This window comes from Rhea americana, unplaced genomic scaffold, assembly GCF_003343005.1.
Source record: "Rhea americana isolate MKP2758 unplaced genomic scaffold, rheAme1 scaffold_436, whole genome shotgun sequence".
In the NCBI taxonomy this organism is placed as follows: domain Eukaryota; kingdom Metazoa; phylum Chordata; class Aves; order Rheiformes; family Rheidae; genus Rhea; species Rhea americana.
This window is the reverse complement of record NW_028186575.1, coordinates 269,390-294,741: the sequence shown is the minus strand read 5'-3', so window position 1 is coordinate 294,741 and position 25,352 is coordinate 269,390. Positions and strand designations below refer to the sequence as shown.

The window sequence follows — 25,352 nt, the reverse complement described above, 5'->3', positions numbered from 1 at the left end:
ATTCTATTGCAGTTCTATCCACCTAAATCTAGAGTGGCTTGACGTTAGTGGAGTTATACTAGTACAAATTAGATCAATATTTGTCTCTTTGTTTTATCACTTATTTGCTTGAAGGTACAAAGGGCTATTTCATATTTTGTTAGACCTTCTCAGCAAGCATATTTGCCAAAAGTAGAAAAACATTACTATGCTTAATCAGTGCTATCACAAAAATCCTTAAATTCAGTAGCTGTCACAAGGGCATTGCTGTCCTCTGAATGTGCAGTTGGCACATTCAGACTGTCAACAAAAATGTAAGTCAGAATCTTTGATTCTGGTTAAAATTTCAGGATATTTCAGAAGATGCATTTACACCCAGAAAAGAAATAAGCTGTAAGTAATTATTTCTATGCGAAAAACAATGTCTGAAGCAATTGTCTTCACTGAGAACTGGACCCAGTTCTGTTGACTGGCTGAATCATACTGGTAGTTAGTATGACTTCACAGTATGTTACCTGGATGAAGCAAGGGAAAAMACCTGTGGCTAAACTAAAATAAGAGCCACTCTATTGTTTCAGGCAGTTATCTGTTTCTAAATCTAGTAGCTAGTTTCCTAACTGTGAAGTTATTTGAATAAACTTGTTTTTGTTTTAAGTCTCAATATAGTGAATGTTAAGAGTGATGTTAGGTCAGTCTGGAAAATACAGGGTGTTTCAGTTTTTAGTACATACTGAGTTTTTCTCAGATTATTCAAAGTCTACTGAAGTCTTAGCATTTTAAAGCAGCCCTCATCCAACATCCACTGATGCTGGGCTGCTTGAATGCCGGTAACACAAAGAAGTATTGGCAAAGGTTGGCTGGAACCTGTTCACACACTTGTTCCCAAAAGTGGGAGGAGGGCCTTGCAGTTGAAGGATCACTGTGTAGGCTAAAAAGCAGCACAGCAAGCCTGAAAAATAGGAACTAGGAATATTATAGCTGTGCAACTGAAACATTATGCTTTATCTGCATAACTGATAAACTAATGTTACATTCACTATGATGGTCTATAAACCACCGAATGACTAGTAGAAATCTATGCAGAACATCTCGGTTGCTGTATGAGGGGGACATATAGGCCACAAAATATCCTTATATGGTGTTCCAAGAGATACTGCATGAAATACACAAGTCCATGGGACCTGATGTGATGTACCTACCATAATGCTGATGCTAATTACATGACACAGCTGGCTGATGTCATTGCAAAGGCCATTCTCAATTACTTCTGAAAAGTCAGGGTGATTAGGGGAGGTTCCTGAAGCCTGAAGGAAAGTAAATGTTACCCACATCTTCAAGGAAGAGGAGCCAGGGAACTACAGAATACTCAGCTTCACCTTGATTGCAGGGAACATGATGGCACAAATCCTCCTCGGAACTATTTCCAAACATATAAATGACAAGAAGGTACTTGGGATTAGTCGTTGCTGACTTAGGAAGCAGAAATAATGCCTGACCAACTTGATAGCCTCCCATGATGAGATGACTGGCCCAGTGGATGACAGGAGAGCAGTAGGTGTTATCTCGACTGTAGTAAGACTTTTGACACTGTCTCCCAGAACATCTTCATAGACAGGCTGATGAAGTACAGGCTAGATAAATGGAAAGCAAGGGGAACTGAATAGTGGCTAATTTGTCAGGCTCAGAGGGTTATGATCAGTGACACCGAGTCCAGCTGGAGGCCAGTTACTAGTGATGTCACCCTGACAATGTCCAATCCTGTTTAACAACTTTATTCATGATGGTACAGAGTGCATCTTCAGCAAGTTTGCAGATGATACAAAACTGGCAGGAGCAGCTGATACACCAGAGGACTGTGCTGCCATTCAGAGGGGCCTTGACAGTCTGGAAAGATGGGCAGAGAGGAACCTCATGAAGTTCAGGAATGGGAAATGCAATGTCCTTCAACTAGGCAGGAATAACCTTACTCTGGGGGGAGAAGGAGGAGTGTGATGGCTAGAAAGGAGCTTTGCAGAGAGGGACCTGGGGGTCCTGGTGGGCACAAAGTTGAGCAAGAGCCAACAATGTGTCCTCTGGCCAAGGCCAGTGGAATGCTGGGCTGCATTAGGAGAAGCATTGCCAGTAGGTCAAGGAAGATGATCCTTCTAGTCAGCCCTGGCGAGGCCTTGGCTGGAGTGCCGTGTCCCTTTCTGGGTTCCCCATGGGAGCTGTAGCAGACAATCTCTAGAGGTCCCTTCCAACCCCAACAATCCTGTTATTCACTGATTCTGTGAAAATAACCTATGGCATTGATAACAGCTGCAGTTTTGGTATGTGCTTGACACATACACTAAGTAACCAAATAAAATGTATGATAGGATACAAAGTATTATGCACATCTATATGTTGGAGTTTTGTTTTGTATTATGTGCAGGTGACTTCTGGAAAGTTGGACTTTGCATCTTATTTAATTACCAGCACAGTGTGATACGTTTTGTTTGCTCTATGTCTGAACAAAGGAATGTGAACAAAGAATTTTGAACTGTGATTAGAAGTGAGCATTCTAAAGTCTGAAGTCATGAATAAAGTGAACTCCATTGCAGTCAGTRTTAATTACTGACCATTCAGAAAACAGTATAAAGAAGAGGCTAGAAAGAAAGCTCGTAAGCCCATTCTTGTAAAAATAATACCTATGCTTCTTTCTCTAACTTTCTTCAGTCTGTGCATCCATTTCCTTTTATTCCTCTCCTTTTCCAATGACAAATTACCAGTAAAGTGGCTTGGAAAAAACATATGTGAAGAAATCTGTTGAGAACAACTGAAAGCCATTGCACTTTGCTGGCTGCTCTGTGTGAGAAGAGATTTTGTTGAGCAACTCAGTACAATTGATATCTCTTCTAGTGCTAGTTGCAGACTACCGAATCTGTGGTGTTAAAAATCACTTAGGCTTATTAAAAACAGGAACTCACAGCCCCATATAACAAGTACCCACTGGAACACAAATATTTTTAGACCATTTTCGAGAAGTTCCTGGAATGGGCTGGCTTTTCTACATTCACATTCACCTGTTTATCACCTTCAGGAATCCTGCCCTACTACAGCACTAGTCACTCTTGGCAGCCATGATACGGCCCTCCCAAGACAAGTCAAACCTACTTAAGGGTGTTATATATACCTGCTAATGAGAACTGAGTAGGGAACTAAAATGGAATAGATGCAATTTGGGGAGTATGGCAATTATACTTCAAAAATCTGCTTGTTCTTATGACTGAGTTAACTCCGTTGTTTCAATGCACACTGGAATGCGGTGCGAAGTGGTAAAAACTACTTTGAAACAATTCTTTGCTGCAGCACTTTAAGGAGGACATTGCATTAGCAGCTTATTTCAATAATAAAAACTTCTGAAAGACTGGAAATTAAGTATTCCAAATGAGCTTTAACCATAGCGCAAAAGGTTTCAGATTTAATGGACAAAGCTTGTTCCCACTAAATGTACCCTTGTACTGCCAAGAGGGCTCTGAAATATGCTAAAATCTAGAAGTGGCAAGTTTTGGGCTATTACTGTCAGAGTCAGGCAAGCCAAGCAATTCTAAACTGAGATGATCTTGGTATTAAAGAAATCTGTTTGCAAGAACTTTTATGTTCCTCTTCACTCTGGAAACCAAAGTTGTTCCCCTGAGAACATAACCTTGCTTCTGAGGCATTCGCTCAGGCATGAAAAATACAACAGATGACTATTTGAATCATTTCCAAATAATGAAGTCTGCCTTTAAAATTTGATCTTGATTAATGTGCAGAAATCCCCCTTCCCCAAAATTCCAAGCACTTTATAAAAGCATCTTGTAAAGTAACAGTGCTCCTCAGTAACACAAAGACAGTCTAGAATTAATAACTACAAAATAGTAAAGTCTGTAAATCTTGACTGAATCAGAGGAAAAACTACTTGTTCTAGTGTTTACTTATTTTGCAAAACTCAAAACGTATCATTTTTAATTGCAAAGTGAGCAGTGCAAACCTTGCTAACAAGTATCTCCCTTTACAAAAAAGGGGGAAAAGAGAGACCACAGAAAAATGAACAGTTAAATGGGAAACAGATCCTTTTACCTTTGAACAGTCTTGTGACAAATCAGGACAGGTCAATGAAATTATAGTCATTCTCTGAATGGTCTCTCTCCAAGTCTCTGCAACAGAGTGATCATAACCTTTATTTTGTCAACCCTTATAGATGTCTGGGATGCCTGAGAGCGTCCAAAAGTGTAGACAGCTGAGTCAAGCTCCTGGTAAGGTGATTAGCTTTTCAGGCCCCAATGACTGTACTGACTAGACCTTTACTGTCATGTTTATACAGCTCCTCATGTCAGATCCCATATGCAGGCACACAAATGTAGGTTTCTGTCTCAAACTTAACTCCTCTTGGGGCCTTAAAAAATAACTGCAGTGAGGAACCCATTTTGTTTCCTCGTTTATGATGGCAGCTGATTCAGATGAAAGGTATAGACCAATTTTTGAGAAATAAGTTCAGTAGAAGATATAAGAGGTTCCCATACTCTGAAATCATGTATTTTTGTGCCTCTGTTACAAAGGTAATTCTTCAGATAGAGATCACTGAGACTTGTTCTTCCCCTGTTGTGTAGACACTCAGGGACAACACTTGTGTTGCATTTAAATCTCTGCTGTTCATTTTTTGATTCATTTTCCCTAATGTTTACAACTTTTCTGCACAGTGACAGATTCAGCAAGAGAAATGAAGCATGCCCCTACCTTACCTTCAATCTGAAGGTCACTGAAGTCTTCTAGGCAGTGGTAGGTATGAATCTGAATCCTTTTAGACAGTAGAAGGAATTCTCATCTGCATTTCTCATCTTTGTTGAGCGTTCTTCATGCTGAATTCAGTGTCCTACTGAAAAGGACCTCAACCAGCCATATTTTAAAAGGAAAAAAGTTCTCCCCTTCCCCCCCCCCCACACCCYCCGATTTTCTGCAGGTAGGTTCTTCTCTTTCAAAGAAAAAAAGCTCTAAGGCAGAGCAGCTCTGAAAAGAAATGGCTAAAGCCCTCTCATCTTAAGGTTTCCCTATGAGCTGGCTTGAGGTGACTCTCTGCACAGTATATTGGTTATTTGTATTGCCAGCTGTTAAAAAAGAAACATAAAAGTACACTGGGAAATCATGCTGCCATAGGGCCCCTGGGGCTTAGTCACTACTTCCAAAATAGTAGGCAAGAAGATTTGGCTCAAGTACTATCTGGAGATTAGGAAGCGCTTATTTTCACTCAAATTCAGAGAGGCTCCAAGGCACAACTGCACATTTTTTACCTCCAAAAGGGGCAACATACACTCCACCACTGATGTCCCAATATAGCTATTGCAAGTCACTGCCACCGTCACCTATAGACTTCTTGACATCACAGCTCCAGGGATACCAAAACAGGAAAACTGCATTGAGAATTGATGTATCAAGTAACCTTAAACTGTTTCTTAGTTTAAAAACCAGAAATTACTTCTGCGCTCATTTTGAAATGTTTTAACCAGGTCTGTATAGTTGTTCAGGAAAGGACAGAACCAACAGCTTAATAATATATGGTTTGCACTCAACATTTTTGTTTATCTATTCAGCCTTAGTCATTTCTAGTAGCAGCTATTGAAAGTTTTAAAAATAGAAATAACGTATTTTTAACTGAAAGCTGAAATGAATCCTAAAACACAGCTGTGCATGAGAAGTGACTTCCTCAGCCATGAAACATGCCAAGCAGGAGCATAAAATACCATGATAAACATTGATTATGCTATAGATTTGTTGACATAAGTGCACCAAGATAACTCTGTGATGAAAAGCACTTTGAAATGGAACAGAAGTTGCTTCAAACATGTATATACTATTAGCATCTATTAACACACTATAACCAGTTAATAGCATGACCATCAGAGATCTCTATGTCTTAAAAGGTTTTAATTGCCTTAACTAGCATGTAACCACATTTTCTGCAACCTCTTCCCCCCCCGATTGGCTAGTTGTGCTTCAAGGTCAGCTCTGATATGGCACAGCCATGGAATACTGGATGAGACAGCTGTGAAAACAGCTAAGTTTTAAGAAAGATGTTGGGCCCCTTTGGTGCGTCTTTCTCTCCGTGGCCTGGAAGCTTTTAAGCCCTTGCCTSAGCTGTGATACAGATATGCTGTGCCTGGCCTTGCACCTTGCTGATTCTGACTTTATCCTGCTGACTTCACTGCCTGACTTGACTTTGGACCAGCCTCGTGACTATTTTATCTGGTAATTATCAGACTATTGCCTGAACCTGGTTACAGGGCCATTACCTCCTCTACTCCCACCTTACAGAAGCAGAGGGCCTGAACTGGGGACTCAGGAGAGGATACTAGTCTTAATTACTTCTGGAAGGCTATTTCCCGTCTCGAGATTGAACTGAAGTTGCAAGTACCAAGCCTAAGCTTGTGGAGCCTACAATTGGAGTTCATGCCTGCAATGCCAAATAAAACCAGTCCAATACTGTGAGAAGCCGATTTTCTTATAATTTTACTAAAATTAAATTACAAGTACTCTTGCAGAATCCGTGGTTCAAAAAGTCTGTAGTGTGTAGCTGGGCTGTTCTGGTGTCTGTTAGTACCAAAGAGTACCCAAGAGCTTTCTATGCTCTGGGGTTAGGCCAGTGGCTGACTGCTGCATGCTGGAGAAATGACTCAGAGATTTGAAAAGCAGCCCTATTCCAGCCAGAAAGACCCCTCTGATCCATGACAACTGACACAGCTAAAATTAGAGCTTACAAATCATGTGGCTTTTGGGCTGCAGAGAAACTCCTAGCAATCCACAAATATTTAAGACCGACAAAACTTACCAGGACTGGTAGTTTTGGTTACAAACGCAAACATTAGAAAGCACTTGTTTAAGAATTTATCTAATCATTATTTATTTTCAAAGACAGTTTACAGTTTCACAAATGCTCAAATAGGGCTGACATGGTGTACCAACAAAGTCCTCAGGTTTTTCTTCCTCCATTATTCCCTGCTTTTGGTTCTGTGATGAAGTTATTGCAAAGGTACTGCATCACATCACCTTTCACTTTATATCCCTCCAAACTCCTGACAGTAATAAACTGTTCTTACATTGTAACAACATTTATTGTTTCTCTCTCTAGCTAACTGACTTGATAGTTATTTTAAATACATATTTTAACAAAGGTTTTGTTTCTGAAAATTATTTTGACATTTTTAGTATTAAAAACCAAACAAACAACACAGCACTCTTCACTGGATGCTATCTGGCATAGTTCAGCTGTTCTGCCCTTCACTGTTGGCATCTTGGAAGAGTACCTCAGATAGCCAAGTGAACAAAGCCGTTACAGAATCAGCTGTCTCATCTGATGTACTTAAGGAACAGCAGAGGAACAGCGTATTTTCACTGTCGTTATTACTTCTGTTTATCACCACACCCACTGCTATCCATACTTTTGCTAAATTTCACTAAAACCAGTATAATATGGAGGGTTGAGGGATACAGAATGAATTGAGATCGCTCCTTTGCACTTGTCCTTTCAGACTTATCTGCTACAAAAATAAAGTCACACAAATATATTTTGATGACCTGCCAGCGCTACTGCTCAAAAATGTCAAAATCACTTAAATGGCTTTATTCTCAAAATAGATCAACAATATATATATTTTAATACTATTTCTGTTTAAATAATGATGACAGATTATGCATTTGCTTAAATAAAGCGCTATTTTTACAAAAAAGTATTTCATAGTTACCTTTACTGCTGTTCTAACCTCTTAATATTGGTTAGATAAAGTATATTTTAGTTAATAAAGAATACAGCATTACTTTTCCTTTATATTCCTTTTCATTAAACCATTATATTTTAAACTTGGACTTTTATTTGTATTCACAGAAAACTCCACAGGCATATTCAGTTTAGAGATATTCATATGTAGAACCTCTTGTAATTTGTGGTGATTTTTACTGTCTTCTTCCATGCTTTTGTTGTTCTTGAGTGTACCCATGCAGGCCTCCTATGGTTTCATCGTCTATGGCCATCTCTRAAGATCAGAATTAAAAAGAGTGTATCTTCTTATAAGGTTATTCATTTTTCCTGCTCTTCTTACCTTGTTCTCCTTGAATCCAAACCACTGAAATACTAAACATTTCAACACTCAGGTTGAACTTTATAAGCAATCTCATTTTATTTTTCTATGCAGCTTTACGGAATTAGAACTACAAACATTACTGCAGAAAGTCCCTGCATGTTCTTTATGGATATGGTTAGCACTACCTTTTCAAATTTTCATTTGTACAGTTGGACTTACTCAGCCAGGCCCCAGACTTCATCATAAGAAAAGATCTTTCCCCAGTAGCTACCTTTTAGGAGGAACAGCTTCTTGTGGTTTTATAGAGCAGCCAGGTGCTGCAACAGGAGAAAAAAAAAAATCTGACAACCTGCAATCAGCTAGACTCAGTTTTACTCTAAAGACAACAGACCAACTCCACAACTGTTGCAAACAGACTCACATTTTGTAATCTCATTTTTACACCAGACACCATCATTTTGACTTTTTAATGCATTGTACCCATTATAAGCCCTCTCCTGTATGGAGAAGGTATGAGAAGTCAAACTCAAACAGTGAAGAAGTCATCTGCTACCACAAACCTTTTCAGTATTTCTCATTATTCCATGAATACCTTTCTAACAAGTGACTATGGATCTTGTATGATTTTTATTTGCAAGTTGGTATTGTTTTTCTTTTTTTTTTTATTTCTCTATCTCCAGTTTCTCTAACTCTTTCCTCTAGATAAACTCTATTTGATATTTTTCACTTTAAATTCAAAGGTGAAAAGTAAACATACAAACCACTCCCCATCCTCTTCCGTGTTATTCTGTAATGTCTTTTTATTTATCTATATATGTATCTGTAGATGTTTACCATTTCAGATGCATGGTAAACATATGTGAAGATGCAACATGCAATCATATATAAAGAGAAACTGCACGATCAGAATAACTGCAAAGAATTACATTTATCACAAATTGAATGATATCATATTGCTTTTTCATCATCACCATAATTAACTTTTCATTTAACTTGTATCTGGAAAATGTTCAGTTTATGCTTTTGGTACCTAAATCCACCCTTTGTTCAATTCTGCAGCTAGATAACAGGCTATTTTTTTTTTGTTATCCATGAATGTTAGAAGTGTTATAGTAGCTTGAGCACAGGGGGCTTGCATACCTATACATATCTATTTTACCTTTAAATCTTCCCTACAGTCTCAGCAAAAGGCATAGACATAGATGTATCTGCAACCCAGAAAACTGTTAGCTAGCCTGTTTGCCACATTTGGTCTTTTAGCAAGTATTAACTAAAAGTATTCATATGTCATATTCATAAACAATTTCAGGTGCTACTTACACTGGGAATTGCCAGGAGGTCGTGTGTTACTAACGCTACTCTCAAAGGAAGAGTGGAAGTTGTGTATAGTTTCTTGTAAAATCTGTCTCTCTCGTCCCTGTAAAAGCAATATAAATTAAAATAAGGCATTCTTAAATTTCTGTTTCCAAACCTAATTTACTAGAAGTTAACAAAAATGTGAAAATATAGAGTAACTCTCATAGCACACTATTAGTAGTGATAGCAAATAGTTACATTTGAGATAGGTAGAAAGCACTGTAGTAAGCTGTTCCTGAAACTACCAGAGTGCGGTGCAAGCATTTTCAGAATTTTCTTCACAACTATTTCACATGGACAATCATCCACCTCCCCTAATTTTTGGCATGATCGCTTACTCCTGTTTATCTTAACTTTSGGGAGCTATCATCTTTATGGGATTTATGATCTGAGCTTCCAATATCAGAGAGAATGGATCTTGAAACTGAAGAAGCAGCTGAGAAGTGTCAGCAGGCCTAATTACAGATATGCTTCAGGCCATAATCCCTCCAACAAGGACATGGCATACTGTGAGCCGTTCTTAGTTCATTTGTACACGTTAGCACAAAATTAAAAGGCAAGAAAGATATAAGGAATGAAAAAAGTGCTATTATCTAATTAGAGAGAAATCAAAAACTGTTGGGGGGAAAAAGGGGATTTTTCACATTACATTCTGGAACTGGACTATAAGATTCTTTTTAGCATCACTGAAATTGAAATTGAGTAACTATAATATGGCCAATACTCATGTTACAGTTAGCTTCTGATATAATTGACAATAATCTGTAAATGAGTTTTACAGTTATTGAACAAGGAAAGAGTTAATGAAAGAACAAGAAGGAAGATGTTTTTCACTGATCAAATGCATTAAATACTTTGTTTGAAAAACACACATTTCACTTTTCTATCTGCAATTAAATTTTCCCAATATCTGCAACTAAATTCTCAAATTCATGTTGAATTAGCAATACAAGCAAACCCTGACTTAGTACAGTACTTCAGAATGTACCTTTCCTGCATTCAGTTCAGAAATAGCTGCCAGAATTTGCTGCCTTGACCCATCAGTTTTAATACCCAGCTCTTTCAGATCACCATCAGTAAGTGTAAGGAAGGCTTCCATATCCACCTACATAAGAAAAAAAGACATATTCACTTAGGCATAAATTCTCTCCTGAAGAATAAAACTTTTGTGAGTGTATATATTTACTGTAAATACTACGCACACAAAAATGTTTAATGAATTGCCAGCACAAAATGGTACCCACTTTACYGCTCTATTGTCGGGTTTTAAATCTGTTGTTAAAAATTCAAATAATTATAGAGTCAAAATATTTTTGGATTTTTTTTTGTATGTAGACAGACATAGTCAATACAAAATACACTCCTCACAAAAATTCCTTTTTATATTTTAAGAGACAGTTTAATGTGCCTAAGATTTTTCTCTCCATTTCTTTTCCTTATCTCCTTTTTAGTATTTGGGACTTTCAGAATATTTTATGTCCCAATGTCTCCTAAGGAAAACTTGGGGTGTGTTCATGTATCAGTTTTTATTATATCAATGTATCCATAAGGCTCTTGTAAGAATAAACATCTAATTTTTCACAYTGATATAACCTCTGCACACAGCATATTCATTTCTACAAAATACTCTTTCCGCTATCATGCAGGAGAACAATAAGCACAATGTGCTGTGATGCAGCCAAATAATGTTTGTTTTGGGTGCTGAATATTCTGTAACATAGTGGGACCATAATTCTCAGCAAGAAATTCTGAACTCTGCAGCAATGTCAATTAATTGTATGTCCATTCACTGCTATCTTAATAAAACACAAAATTATTGCTCACAACTGGTATTATCTTAAAAATTGTAATTAATTATTTGTAATTTTTTCAGTATTGTTTCTTCTCGTTGCATCCTTCAAGTAAGCCTACGTCACAGGCCTTGCCTACAATGATGCTTAGGCTCCCCAGATTAAATCTACTTCTTATTCGTATTTGAGAAGGAGGAGAAAGCAGCCATCTTAGTGACTCACACCTTGCTGTTCTCAACTTGTAAATGAGGTTCTAGTTTTGATTTCTGGGCTGAAACAGTACATAATAACAGGAAAAAAAGACACTACCTAATAAAAAACAGTACATAGTAACAGAAAAAAAGACATCTTGGGAATCTATAACAATATTGCAGTTTGAATATAAAAAACACTACTAAAAAGCCAAAATCTGCAGCCACTGTCACTAATACCTGAGATGAAAACAGAACTCTCAATTGCCAGATTTATTGCCTCACAGATTCTGGTTTATCTAGTCAGGTAGACCTCTCCATATACATTACTACTTGGTCCATGTTTCAAAGTCCTCTCTGCAACCAAAAATGGTTGAAAGCTTTCAAAATTTAAGCTGAGATTCCGGATCACAATTCTGATGCAATGTGTGTCACAACTTATGTTTTCTATAACACTAGAAAATAAATCTCTTTTAAAAAGACTTACCTCTTGTTCCTCAAAAATAGGCTGATATTTTTCGAGAGACAACTTTTTAAGGATGCCAGTTAGCTCATCTGTAGCAACAGAAAAGAAGAAGAAAGATGAATCAGAATAGATCAATTTTAATGATCTCTCTGGAAAATGTATAGTATTAACTGCTGAGGACATACTACTAAAGGATGCACTCCACCTTGTCACGTCTTTTAACAAAAACAAATTATGTTAATTCTGACCCTGCATTAGAAATAAAAATATTCTTACTGTGTTCTGACCTACTTCAGTGAACTGTAATTCTATCTAGTTTTCTTTGATAGGATAAAATCTTTATGTTGCAAAATGCAACCTAAAAGCAAAATGCAGGCAGAATTTACTTCAACAGTAGATATTTCATTTCCTGCCAAAGACTGGGGAAATTAAAAGCTCGAAGACTTGATAGGCACTCTTCTTAATACACATTTAAAATGTGATTATCCACTTAAAAATAGAAGTGCATTTTTAGAGTAACTCACCATTGCCTCTCTTAATTATACACTACCTCCCTGAACACATGATTCCRGTTATTTTCATTTCTTTGCTGTCACATGTGACTAAAGTTTTATTTTTYCAGTAGTATCAAAGTACTCATCTGAACTGAAGAATCGAAGTAAAAATGAACAATATGAATTACTGCATTATACCACAAAACTTTATCTATATATTTAATATTCCCCATATAAAATCCCTTTCATTGCAAAGGCAGCACACTTCCRTTCCTAAACAATTTTTGCTTTTATTTTGCTTCTTCCCCTTTTGATTGTCTCTTGTCTTTCACTGTCAAAGAAATATATGGAAGAGATTTGCTCTTAGCTTCTCAAAAGACAGCAAGTATATTGAGACAGACTTTTCTGTTCATCATTCTGGAAGCCTCCTTGTTTACATAAGAGTCCATGAAAAACTGCAGTGTTACCTCTAGTTGAGTCTTTGTTTTGCTAGAGTTTTGGTTTTTTTACCTCAAGGTCAGTTAATTTGGTATGCCTAGAATGATTTGTAAAGGCTGGCAAGATTCAGACTAAAAGCTTTAGTTCCCCAACGTTAATCCATGGGAAAAGGTCTAGCTAGTAACCAGCTTTAAAAACACAATGTGAGAACTTCTGTGTGCAGTGTGTCAAGAAATACCATCTTCTTGAAAGGTTTGTTCTTAAAAGAAAACGAAAGATAGAAGTATTAGCAGCACTTATATATCTCATTAACCTTTTTTCCTTTTAGGTTATTATTAGCCCTCTCATTTTTCAGTACAATACCACRTCTAAATTATAGGATGGGGTACTGGAAAAAATTTTCAGTCTACAGCCTTGCTGACATAAACAACCAGAACATCTAACACGTTTCACACATTTAGACAACGCTTTTACCTGCAGGCCTTTTGTGGTTTCTTTTCCTCTTCTCCCCTTCTCACTTCCTGGCTCATATACTAAGTTTGAACAAAATCTGAAACCTCTGAGTTTTATAACTTGTATACCACACTGTTTCTCCTTTGCTTTTTCACTAGGCCTTTCTTTTACTCATAACCGTATCTAGTCTCACTACCTACATCCCTGGAGAAAGCAGATTCTCAGAGCTGTGTTACTACTACTTCCTATTTTAACACCTCTTTAGTACTTTGCTATACTAACAGGGAGAGATTACCTTTCTCCAAATTTTCACAGCCTCCTTTCACTCTCACATGGTTTCTTCTTTCATGATTCTCTACATCACTGGTTCTCAGAATAGGGATAAGCTGCTGGTGGTCCACCAACTGGTTACCTAGAAGAAACAATACACACCACTGAACCATGCTGCTTACTGTTTCTTCACAGTGGTAGTCAATGAAAGTCAGTATTCTAGTTTGTCTATGTTAACATGAGAGAAAAAGAGAAGCTAACATCACAGGTCTTTCATATTTATTCTTCTGATTACTACTGGACCTTGCTTTGAACTAACAGGCTACTTAACTATGAGAGCTTACAAGCACAATGACTCACAATCACTTAGGCTTCTTACAACCTAAACCTCTGCTACAGCAGAAATTTACTGTACAAGTGACTGTACACACTAATGTATGCACTGCTGGTGTGGCCATAAAGCTCTGCCTTTCAAGGGAAGATTGTAACAGCTGATAGCATGGGGTATTCCCTCTGTTATCTGACAGAATTCTCTTCCCTCTGTATATTTCTAAACAAACAACTCTTATGCTATCAAGCCATCACTAGAAAATGGTGCTAACATTTTCTTCAGCAGTCAGTACAATATGTTACAGCTAAACCATGATAAGAGGACAGAAAGCAGGTCAAATACCATGTCTCTTTAGTGTCAGTTGAAATAAAGTGACAGTGCAGAGTTAGCATGTGTGGAAATAGAAATCAATCCTGACACTTCCAAAAAGCAAAAATAGGACAAGTGTGTCTTATAGAAACTAGAGAAAACATACCCCTACTGCTTATTTAAAAGATTCTAAATTATACATATTTTTTTTTGCTTTTCTGACACATTTACAGGAAAAAAAAAAAAAAGGTGAAATCCTGTCTCCAATGCAGTAACTGGCCTTTTTTTAATCAAAATTTGTAACTGAGATCCAGAAGTTCAACTTATCTCACTGAAAAAAAAAAACCCAGCAGACTCACTGGAAAAATAATAACATTTTTATTTTCCTTTTTTATCCCCTAAAACAAAAAATAAGKTTAAAATAAGGCTATTTTTGCAATTCAAAAAATAATGCAATACAGCTCTAAAAATTCAGTTGCATGTGAATCAAAATTCTTACTATAATGAGGTATTTCACTGAATTTATTAAAAATATATGTTCATTTCAAATGCAGAAGTCTGTGTTCTACTCTCAGTTATAATGTGTAAACAGTGGGAAAAATAGGATGCAGGCCAGAGACGGAGGAAGAAGGTGATATGACAGTGTTGTCACGTGCCTATGTGTCCTGCACTAGCTTTGAAATAATGACAAGCTCCCTCTACATGGAAGGGGACAGCAGCTTTGGGGAGAAGAAAAGCTACAGTTACTGCAGGAATGCTAATCTCACAGGAAGAAACACTAAAATACTTTTTCTAAAAAGAAAATGGTTCTCATGCTACACAGATACACAATAATCCAGTACAATTATAGTTTCTAACTCTGTGCTCTCAAGGAATCTCATATAACCACCTTGCCCCAGACTCTTTTCAGTGGTGCCAATTGACAGGACAAGAGGCAAAGGGCAAAAACTGAAACACAGGATGTTTTGCCTGAATATGAGGAAGAATTTCTTTCCTGTGAGAGTGACAGAGTACTGCAACAGGTTGCCCAAAGAGGCTATGGAATCTTCTTCTCTGGAGATTCTCAAAACACGCCTGGACGCGATCCTGTCTAACATGCTCTAGCTGACCCTGCTTGAGCACGGGGGTTGGACTAGATGATCTTGAGGTCCCTTCAAACCTCAACCATTCTGTGATTCTGTGACTGTATGCCCTACTCACCATCTTCAGTAATAGTACCACTGCTGGAACCATTGCTCTTGGTCTGCCTGTGAGAAGAGGAGAGAGAGGACTCTGCATTGTGAACCTTAGGAGATGTGGAGGGTGACGGAGAAGGTGTTAGAGTCGGTGATGTACTTTTAGATGTAGATGAAGTCCCAGATGGAGGTCTTTTGTTCACTTCCAGTTTTTGCTACAGGTAATGATATAATCGTTTTAGTTTAAAAACAAAACAAAACAAAAMAAACACCTGTTAACTACCTATGATGCTTCAATGTTATTTAAGATACATATTATTTCTGCAGAGCATCTAGTTACCACTATATACTTCCATTTTATTCATGTCAAAATAATTACAGCAATACCAATTTATCCAAGGTGAGAATCCACTCCTTCAAATACATCCAGAAAAACACATTTTTAAGGACAATTTTTCCTATAGCAGTACTGTATACATGCACTACACTATTCTGTYTATAAAAGCTGAAATTATTTTGTCTCTGAGCACAGGCTATTTTCATTCACAGATTTTATTAAATACTAAGCTTCTCACAGTGTATTAAGACTCCAATTTAAAGCAGCACTTCAAGCTGGATTAACCACAAAAATGTAATAAGCACAAACTTCACATTTCAGRTATATTTAAACACCTTGCTGCACTGCAATTCAAGTTTCCTGTTAATCAGTAAGCTTTTTATTATCTAAGATCAATAAAATGAYTCAGAACATATTCACTTCACAAATAGGTAATAGATGTGGAGGCATGGAAAAGGGAGAAATGGATGAATGACAAATGAGGAGCAAGAATATGTATGTATGTCTGTATTACATGTGTATGTATGTACTTTCCTCTTCCAGAAACAGACAATATACTTCATGTCCTAAATTCTTCAATCTACCTACCACTTCGAAGTTTTTAACATTTGCATTATATAACCTAAAAAAGGAATCTAGATGACTTTCCCCTGGATTTCTGAATTTAGCATTTAACTTAAAATATTTTTGTGTCAGTCAGACTGCTACAAAGAAACTAGAAGAAAAAGGCTGAGACATGTAAAAAGTCAAGAGAGAGGGACTGCATTTCCCACCTCTCTACAATTTTGTTTCTGTGCTGTGGTATAAAGGGAACACTTCTAGTTAGTGAATGAGATGCAGATYTGAAAGATAAAGAGGATGAATATTGGTAGAATTCTTCCAGTACTCTATCCTCTGCCACAATGTACTGCCTCCTTAGCCCTGTTTCTGAAACGACCAAAAGTTACACAGCATGACACAGTATTTTTTTTTGAGTCTTGACAGAGCACCATGAACTCAAGTCCATTTCTTTTTATTACATTCCTAACTACTCCTAAATTCATCTTTCTGTATTGTGTTACTTATCATTTGTGATGCAGAATGCTTTTCCCTTTCAAATGCATTACCTGTGTTTAAATTACATCATCCTATAAACTGTTACTCAGTTTTTCTTTTCTTTTTTAAGGCTTGTACAATCTCTCCTTCAAAGACAGCTTTTGCAAACTTGATCCAGGTAACATCACTGCTCTTTTTAGATCAGCTATGCCCAAGTTTAGCCTGCATGATTCTAAYAGATGGGCACAAGTGTTTCCGTGATGGATACAGAGATTAAATTCTTGCATTTATTTAGGTAGTTGATTACACTAAAGCAGGATTTTACACTCTTGTAGCTCGTATGATCTCTTATGTGACTGTGCATTTCCAACAGACACTGCTGTCCAGGAAAAACTAATCTCAAACGTGCAGTATACAAACATCTATGATGAGATCCACACTAACTACAAGATGTGTCATTGTTGGATAGACTGAAATCCATCTAGACACATAAGAGCAGAGGAAGTGTGCTGTTGCCATTGTGACACATTGTCATCATTTCTGTTTAAAATCTGACTAACAGTATTATGAACTGCCTTCTCAGAAGGCGATCTGCAAGGCACGACATTTCACTGCTTCTTTATCCCTGAGTGTACTCCACTGCGAGTGGAAACAGTAATTTGACTTCTTAGTGGCACTATTGTAGCAACAGGCCCTAAATTTGCAGCTCAAAGCTCGTAAGTATTAGACTAGATTAGACTAGCTACTATAACTGGGGAAAAAAGCAAAACCAGACTTTTGAGCCACACAGCCATTTCTTCATGTCTGAAATTATTTCCAAGGTAAAAACAAGTTGAGAGCATCTACTGAGTGTTTAATTAGAAATATATTGGTCAGATGACCTCGGAAAGAAAAAAACATTTGGATAATAGAGTGTCTATGTCAACAGGAAAGGAGGAGACTGATCATTTATAACCTGTGGAGCAACTACACAGCTGTAGAAAGGGAGGAAAGATTATAGTGTGTCAAAGAACCACTATGAGTTCACAGCTTTGAGGGTCCAGCAGAGTTATAGATTTTAGTTCCCAATCTCATTTTTGAAAAGTGATCTGTAGTCCCTTGCACATGAAAACTGACAGATCAGAGACAAAGCGACTGTTCATGGAAAATATTCTGGCATTCATAGTTGCAAGCTTTTCTTTTTCTGATTGTTGTCATCCAGCAATTTCACTGATTAAATCACTCAACAAGTTTTTAACTTCACTTACCATTGGCATTTACTGATTAAATATACATACTTAAACTAATTGCTTACTGTTGCCATATAAAACATCACAGAATGATACAGCAAGTGTAATCATTTAACATTATGACAATTTTTGTTTCTTCAGCTAAAATGCTGAAGATTTCATGAACAGAGTCAAAGAAAACAAAAAGAATGAACTGAATGAGCTGTGTGGAGAATACAGAAGGGAAAAGTTGCGAAATTTTGCTCTTGATCACGTATACTAACATTTTCAGAATACCAAATTTCTGAACAATACCCCAAGTTACGTGCTATCGTCCACACTCTGAAATTTGAGGTTTGCCTTGGTGAATAAGCCCATAGATTTCATAATAATATATCACATCTGCTACTACTTTTTSCTTATGAAGAAGGGAAACTAATTTTATTTTCATATATAATTTCTTTCAGGTTTTCAAGATGCTGCTGCTAACTTGACTATCTGCAGATTTTGAAGATTTAAAATCTTCACCTTTAAATTTTTTTACTGAGCAGTGTTGGCTTCAAGCTACATGCACATAAACAGGCAAAGTCAGCAGAGTAAAGCTACTTCAGAAAATCAATAGGTAAGTCAATGCTGATTGAGGCAGATCCTCATACAAGCAGTCTCATGTTCTGCACACAGGTTGTCCCTTTGGGGTGAAACTATCTAGAGCACTTTAGAGTGCTCCCCAAGAAAAACTAACATGTAAAACACTGGGGACAATCAGGGTCCTACAGAGAACGAGTAAACCAAAGATACGCTCTAAGTACTGTATTTAGTGTTTTTAAAATCAAGGTAAAATAATAAAAAGAGAAAAACATGTTTTATGATTAGGTCTGCTCTTTTGTGGATTTATAATTAAAAGCAAGGTCTGTGGAGCTGAAAAGCTGCCACTACCATAACAGGAATTCACTCATTTTGCGGTATCATGCAGTTTTATTTACCAGTCATCTATGACTAAGACATGCTCTATTAAGATTAGCCATTTTCAGAGCAAAAAATTTACATTAATCTATACCTTTACAATATGCCCATTCCCAACAATYTGAGTACAGTGTAAATCTGACAGGGTGGATGAAGGAGTTGACTGGACTGGACTATGCTGTTGGCTGGGTTTCTGTTCAGGTAAGCCTGCTGCTTTTCTTCTTTGGGCTGCAATTTGAGACAAAACATTATCTGCACTGCCACCTAAGAAACAAAAATAAAAACAAATTCAAATAAACTATCATTTAAAAAAGTGTTAATTCTCAATTCATCTCTCTCCACCATTCACTCCCTCTTAAAAACTAACTGCATGAATTGAAATAGAGAATTAAAAGGTTCAGAGCTGTTCACCAGCTTTCAAAAGGTGGCAAAAAATCAACCAAATCCTGAAAAATCATTCAAATGAGAGGAGAGAAGCCAAACTTACTTATCTATAGACATACATGTATACAGTAGTATACAGTAGGCTTTCATATTCTAAGAAGCCAGATTTCACAAGTTGTTTCACGATAAATTCTTTACAGTTGGCATATACAACACCTGCAGCTTTGTATTTAATTGACATAAAACATTAAATAAAACATTAAAGCAAAAAATAAGTAAGACAAGTATAAAAAGAGACTAAACGACAGAAAATATATGTTTCAATGAGCCAGCATCTACCTGAGCCGTTGTGGGTGGACATAATAAAATTAATGAGGTCTTTCTGAGACAGAGGTTAACTTACATGACTTCTACATGTAAGAGGCTTTTTTCCCCTTATATATGTGTTCAATGTCCATGTGTCCAATCCTGTTCCAACAAGGATTATGGAAGCTTTGCCTAAAGTCTTATACAGCAGTAGGAGCCCTCAGAGAAAGTTTAATACCCTCTGTCTTAATCATTTTTAGTTGAACCAGATTCACATGATTTCTATATTAGGAATAAAAGCAGTATGGTACCTGATCTATTATGCAGTTCTCCTCCATGTCTGTTAATTCCTGCAATGTTATTGGATCCACCAGAAGAATGAGGAGAATGACTGAAGTTGTTAGAATTTGAAGGAGATGCAGATCTTCTTGCAAATGTTGATAATTTGACTGGTCTAGTACCTTTGCTAACAGACGTCTGACAAAGAAAGAGAAAATAATGTTTATTTTCATTATTCAAGCAAAAGAAAGATCAATTTCAACCACTGTTTTATGTATCATAAATTCAGCTGAAGAACAGAAGGGACATAATAATCTTATTTTACATATGAATTTATATTTATATAGACATATACAATGCACTGAATGTATTTATTTAACTGTATATATTGAAAAAAATATATATATATGACATTGTAATAACAACATAAGTCTCCTTCATCTCTGGCCAACACAAAATAAGAATATGTAATGTCCTCGAGATGTGAAATACAAAATACCATGAGCCATGAAAAAAAAAAAAAAAAAAAAAAAATCACRTTTTCATACAGAATCCTGGTTTTTCTCTCACATCTTACAAAAACASAAGCACCTACTTCTCAACTACAATATTCATCTTCCTTACTAACTGAACTGCAACTAGTGACATGAACTTTCTCTTCTCCAGTTGCATTTTCAATTCTTTTCAGTCTAACAATACTCAGTAAAATGATGCAAGTAGATGATAATTGAACCGTAACGATATAGCTAAACGCTAGACAAATCCTCAACTGCATCCAACATCCTCTTTGAAATCTTTTGCTTTTTACACCAATAACCACTGCCAACTACATGATATATGGCTTTTGAGCTATGCTTTCTGTTTCTTATCCTTTTGCTCAAATCAATCCTTCTACCTCTAATTTAGTAGGTTTCTCTCCTTCTGCCTATTCCTTGATTGAAACTTTTTTCTCCACAAAAGGATCTGTAGCTAGTCCTCCCCTACTTAACCTGCCTTTCACTTCATATGTTGGTGCCAGTTATCCACACATTACTAAAATTATCATTTTTAGGATGATGAACGAAAATTTACCTTCCTCTTATCTATCACTTTCCTTCCAATACACCACTCCATTCCACCTCACCCCCAACTCTACTGGTATCCACTTTTCAATCTTCACTTTAAAAAAAATCACGATGAAAAGTTTTTATTGCAATATTTCTAGAACTGACATAAAATGCAATTCTAAACTAGTAAAATAAGCTCTTCTTTAACCTTGTTTCTWACAACCTAAAGTCAGGAGAGTAAAAATTTCTCCTTTTTTGCAGAAGGGTATTCTTCCTAAACAACAAGCTGTTAATGAGACACTGGGATTAAAGTCATTTCTAATCAGAATTATATGGTACTCTCACCATTAAAAGAACACAGAAGGAAGATGACACAAAAGGAGGAGAAGTATGTACAAAACTGTCATGGCTTACCTGTCAGCATGCTCTGGATATACCAATACATAAAATTTTCTTTTACAGTCCATTTACTTACTATATCAGAATTTCCACTGCTGTTAAAATCGTGCTTGATTGCTCTCTGTGGCCAGGCAGTTCTCATCTGTTCAGCTTTACCATCTTTGTTGATTCGTGTTCGGTCAGAATTCCAAAGCTCAAAACTTGAAGGTGGTAAGAAAGGGGGAATCACTGCTTTCAGCTTATCACTGGGCAGCCTAGTAAATGGAGCACTACTTCTTAACTGAGCGAAGNTGAGAGCTAAGGATGTATGTTTAAACTTGGAAGTTAAACAAAGGTACAAAAAGGTACATAGTATGATAAGAAAGAGGTGGAGGCAAGTACATTTTAAAACAAAATAAAATGTAAGTGATACAAAGTCTTTGGCTGAATCCTGCTTCAAATAGATTTTAATAGGAATATTAACAATCCACTTCCAAAGAAGTGACAAACAGGAGGCCTGGTCAAGTAATCCTCTAAATTCCCAGATAAGACACCTGGGAACATTGCCCAATCCTGCTTTGTGTGTTCTCCAGAAAAAGAAAAGAATAAATAATTAAYGTTGACTCCCTGGAGTCCTCTCAATCAATTGTATCAAAAGCTGTTCAATCAATTTTACAAATTCGTTGTTGATCATATAAAGATATGGAACACTTTCTGAAAAAAGTCAGTATTTATCAACAGCTACCACACCCTATTATTTGCAGTGTTTCCTAGTCTAGGAACAACAAATGTGTCACAGTTTATCAGTCCCTGTCCAGTGACTATCAGTAAATGACAGCTGTCTTATTAATGGTAACTTGTAGGAAGGTAAAAATTGATGGAGCTCTGTGACCTTCTGAGTCAGGCTGAACATATCAAGAACTCTGCAACTTACCATAGTTGTCAATAGTTCATCATCTTTTCCTTCTTTTACAGTGCTTACACCTGAAAAACAGATAAATGATTATTGTTTACATGCTCCTACTTCTTATCCTCAAGGATCTCTTACTGCTTTCAGATATCTTAGTTTTACTCTCAATAAGCGCACAGAGCCAAATTTTCGAGCAATAATGTTTATGTACTAGAATTAGTATTCACATCATGAACTACTGGGGTTTTGCAGGAAGATCCATACAATTGCAGTACACATGCTTTATAATTTGGGCTTTTCTGATCTTTTTTCTCAGGCTTTTATATATAAACTGGGTTTTCATTATATAAATTACTTTACCAAGGATACTAACATCTTCTGAGTGAGCTATCACTACTGTCCAATTTAATAGTGTTTGCTAGAAAACAATAACATTGTGACATTAGCGTTTTCCTACTTAAATGACGTTATACTCAGCATGCAGCACAATCAACAGTCAGAAGTACAAACATGACAGAATTAATATGTGACCAGTCTCCTTCTGTAACTATATATACATTATGCATCTTTTCTTCTATATTAAAGTAAACAGATACTAAATAAGTATGTTAAAAATAGTATCATCTTGACAGAAGAGAGCACTTCCCATAAGGCAATTCTTGCTTTACCACTAGCTCTGTTATTTGTGATCCAGGCTGTAGCAGCATCAGGGTTTCCAGAAGTGTCTGTATCACTCTGTGAAACTGCTTTTATGGTAGCATTTAATGAAGATTCAGGCTCATGAGGAAAAGGCACAAACTGAATGGAAGAAAATCCATGACGCAATGTCTGAGTCAACTTCAGCTTGCGGAAGCGATTCGACATCCTGCTCCACCAAGACTAGATTGATAAGATAGAACAATTTAATTCTAACTAAAAGAAAAAAGAAGAAAAGAAATGTACAGTTAAGTAATCTTCATCTGTCAAGAAGTTTTAGAGATAACAAATTACAAAAACAATGCTAAAGTTATTTGCAATTATTGGTAGAATCATTCACTACAATTTGGATAAGATTAACCTCTTACCCACTTAGCAAATAGCTTATAATATTTTTCCACACTATCTGGAAAGACAAAGTATATGAATTTATTAGGGGAATTTGAATAGGAAGTTTTTACAAGTACATGGCAAACATTTACTATTCCAATAAACTCCCAATTTCATCATTCATTCTTATAATCTCTGTCATCAAGGAACTGGCATGTATGTTTTCAAGCTTTTTCAAGGCATGCATAAAAGTTATCTGATCTGCACAAAAGCCTCTCCTTAGGTTTTGGAAAGCAGTGGCAGGCTGACAATGTTCTGACAGTGTACCCCTCCATCCAAGGTATATACAGTCCTGCTAGACAGATAACTTAACATCCCAGTCACTGAGTTCATGCAAGAGACTGAGTAAGTGCAAGTCARGGAAGTATGAGCTGTGAAAATGACACAACCTTTAAGAATACTGCACCTACAGCATCCACCCATACAAACATAGTACCTATAGAGATTGTCACAGGAGGGTCTAGCTTTGCTCAAAACAAAATTTATTCAAGTAGATTACCCATTTCCCTTTATTTTTTTTCAAACGTGGATGCTTCAAGAGAAATACTCTATTAGTTTCCTGTTACATTTCTCCAAACTCCAGAAGACTTATAGCCTTTATTAAGAAGACTTATGCAGTCAATATTAAGCATTATATGTCTTGGAGATAAATAAATCAGATTATAAATGTTCTCTGGTTATTTTTAGTAAAGTTTTTTCTTTTCAGAACACTTACGATATTACGGCATTTTTAAGTGATGATACTTTATCAAGGTAGTTTTGCATGATACACAATCCAGATGTGAACTTTCCTAGTTTACTCTTTATTCTTGGCCATTCCTTTTTATCATGCGTATTCTTCTCTCTCCTTGGCATTTAAGCTTTTTATAGATACATGTCTTTCCAACTTTTAGTAATAAAAGTAATATAACTAAGTAATATAAACTGTAAACTTACTCCCTGTAAATCAATCCTTCTAGCAGATGATCATTAAAAAGATTTTAAGAGCATTAGCAACAGATAGAGTTCTCAGACCCCTGTATCTCTGTGGAGACAATTCTAATTAAGATTAACATTCCTCTCAGCAACAAAGATCTGCTGGGGAAAAAAGAAAAAAAAACAGCAAGAGAAACAAATAGTTCTGAGAAAGTAGCAGAAAGCACGTAGTTCAGCATTTATTCACATTCCAACAGGAACTGAAAAGACAAAAAAAATAGTTTTGATATGGAGCATAATGAGCTTACAAGAGAAACTTCTTGTATAGTGCAGTTTGTTTGCCACAGGAGCAATCCAGCCTCAATGAAGTAGATTACTTCCAAGTTCCTATCATTTTTGCTACTCCTATTTATAGCGCTCCTTGATTTATTTTATACTCTTATCACAAAGTCACCTGAAATAAAGCATGGTCCCTACACTACCACATAGAAAGCTACCACTACCTTTTGAAAAGTGAGGAGTGGGGAGGTGCAGCTTCTCTTCTGTGGTTCAGAGCATGGTGGTCCAAGGTGTGGTGTTTGCAGTGTGCAGCTGCAGTAAGGGGCTTTAAACTAGAATGAAGCAGTCGAATTTAGGAAAATGCACTGGTGGGTAGAAATACAGTCTGTGAAAATGCTGAAAAAGTAACGAGAAATGCAGTAGTATCATACAAGAGAAAAACAGTATTGCCATTGAGAAATACCTTAGATATTTGTATGAATACTAAGAATAGAAGAGTAGCAAAAGAACTGGAAATCTCTGTCCTTAAACAAAATGAAAACTAAAACAGAGATTGAATGTGATAATTCGCACTTCTGTAATACTGATAAGAGTAAAAGTTGCTGCAGAAGGACAAGCAGGAAGAAAAGAGGAAATAAAACTATAACATACGGAKAAGGCACAACTTTGTTTTCAAGTCCAGAAAATGTTGAGAAACAAACTAATAGGAGTTCCTTGGTGAAGTTACAGGGAGAAAGAGTAAAGATAACAGTCATTCACAACATTATCAACAGGTAAAGGAATGAGGGTCTATACTATACATAAGTTAGAAATAAAAGAAAAACAAACCAAAGTAAAAAGTCTACTACCTAATGACAAAGATAATCTAATAGGGGAATAGGGGACAGAGAAAAGGTTGA

At 36.5% G+C, this 25,352-nt stretch overlaps 1 protein-coding gene across 5 annotated transcripts in view; it reads right to left on the bottom strand.

Annotated features, from left to right (window-relative positions):
* Positions 1-6,849: 6,849 nt before the first annotated feature.
* Positions 6,850-25,352, bottom strand: part of ANKS6 (ankyrin repeat and sterile alpha motif domain containing 6) — a 35,697-nt gene continuing 17,194 nt past the window's right edge. For 2 of the 5 annotated variants that reach the window (XM_085315709.1, XM_085315713.1), the window contains exons 7-18: positions 22,842-23,052; positions 22,198-22,247; positions 21,361-21,564; positions 19,872-20,037; positions 18,965-19,134; positions 15,353-15,542; positions 13,538-13,654; positions 11,879-11,946; positions 10,399-10,515; positions 9,375-9,471; positions 8,326-8,371; positions 6,850-8,006 (exon numbers count right to left, since the gene is read on the bottom strand). In XM_085315709.1, the coding sequence (XP_085171835.1) occupies positions 7,988-8,006; positions 8,326-8,371; positions 9,375-9,471; positions 10,399-10,515; positions 11,879-11,946; positions 13,538-13,654; positions 15,353-15,542; positions 18,965-19,134; positions 19,872-20,037; positions 21,361-21,564; positions 22,198-22,247; positions 22,842-23,052 (1,455 nt within the window). In that variant the 3' untranslated portion in view covers positions 6,850-7,987. Of the gene's footprint in view, positions 8,372-9,374; positions 9,472-10,398; positions 10,516-11,878; positions 11,947-13,537; positions 13,655-15,352; positions 15,543-18,964; positions 19,135-19,871; positions 20,038-21,360; positions 21,565-22,197; positions 22,248-22,841; positions 23,053-25,352 lie in introns of all 5 variants that reach the window. The other 3 variants (XM_085315711.1, XM_085315710.1, XM_085315712.1) reach the window with 3 other exon arrangements.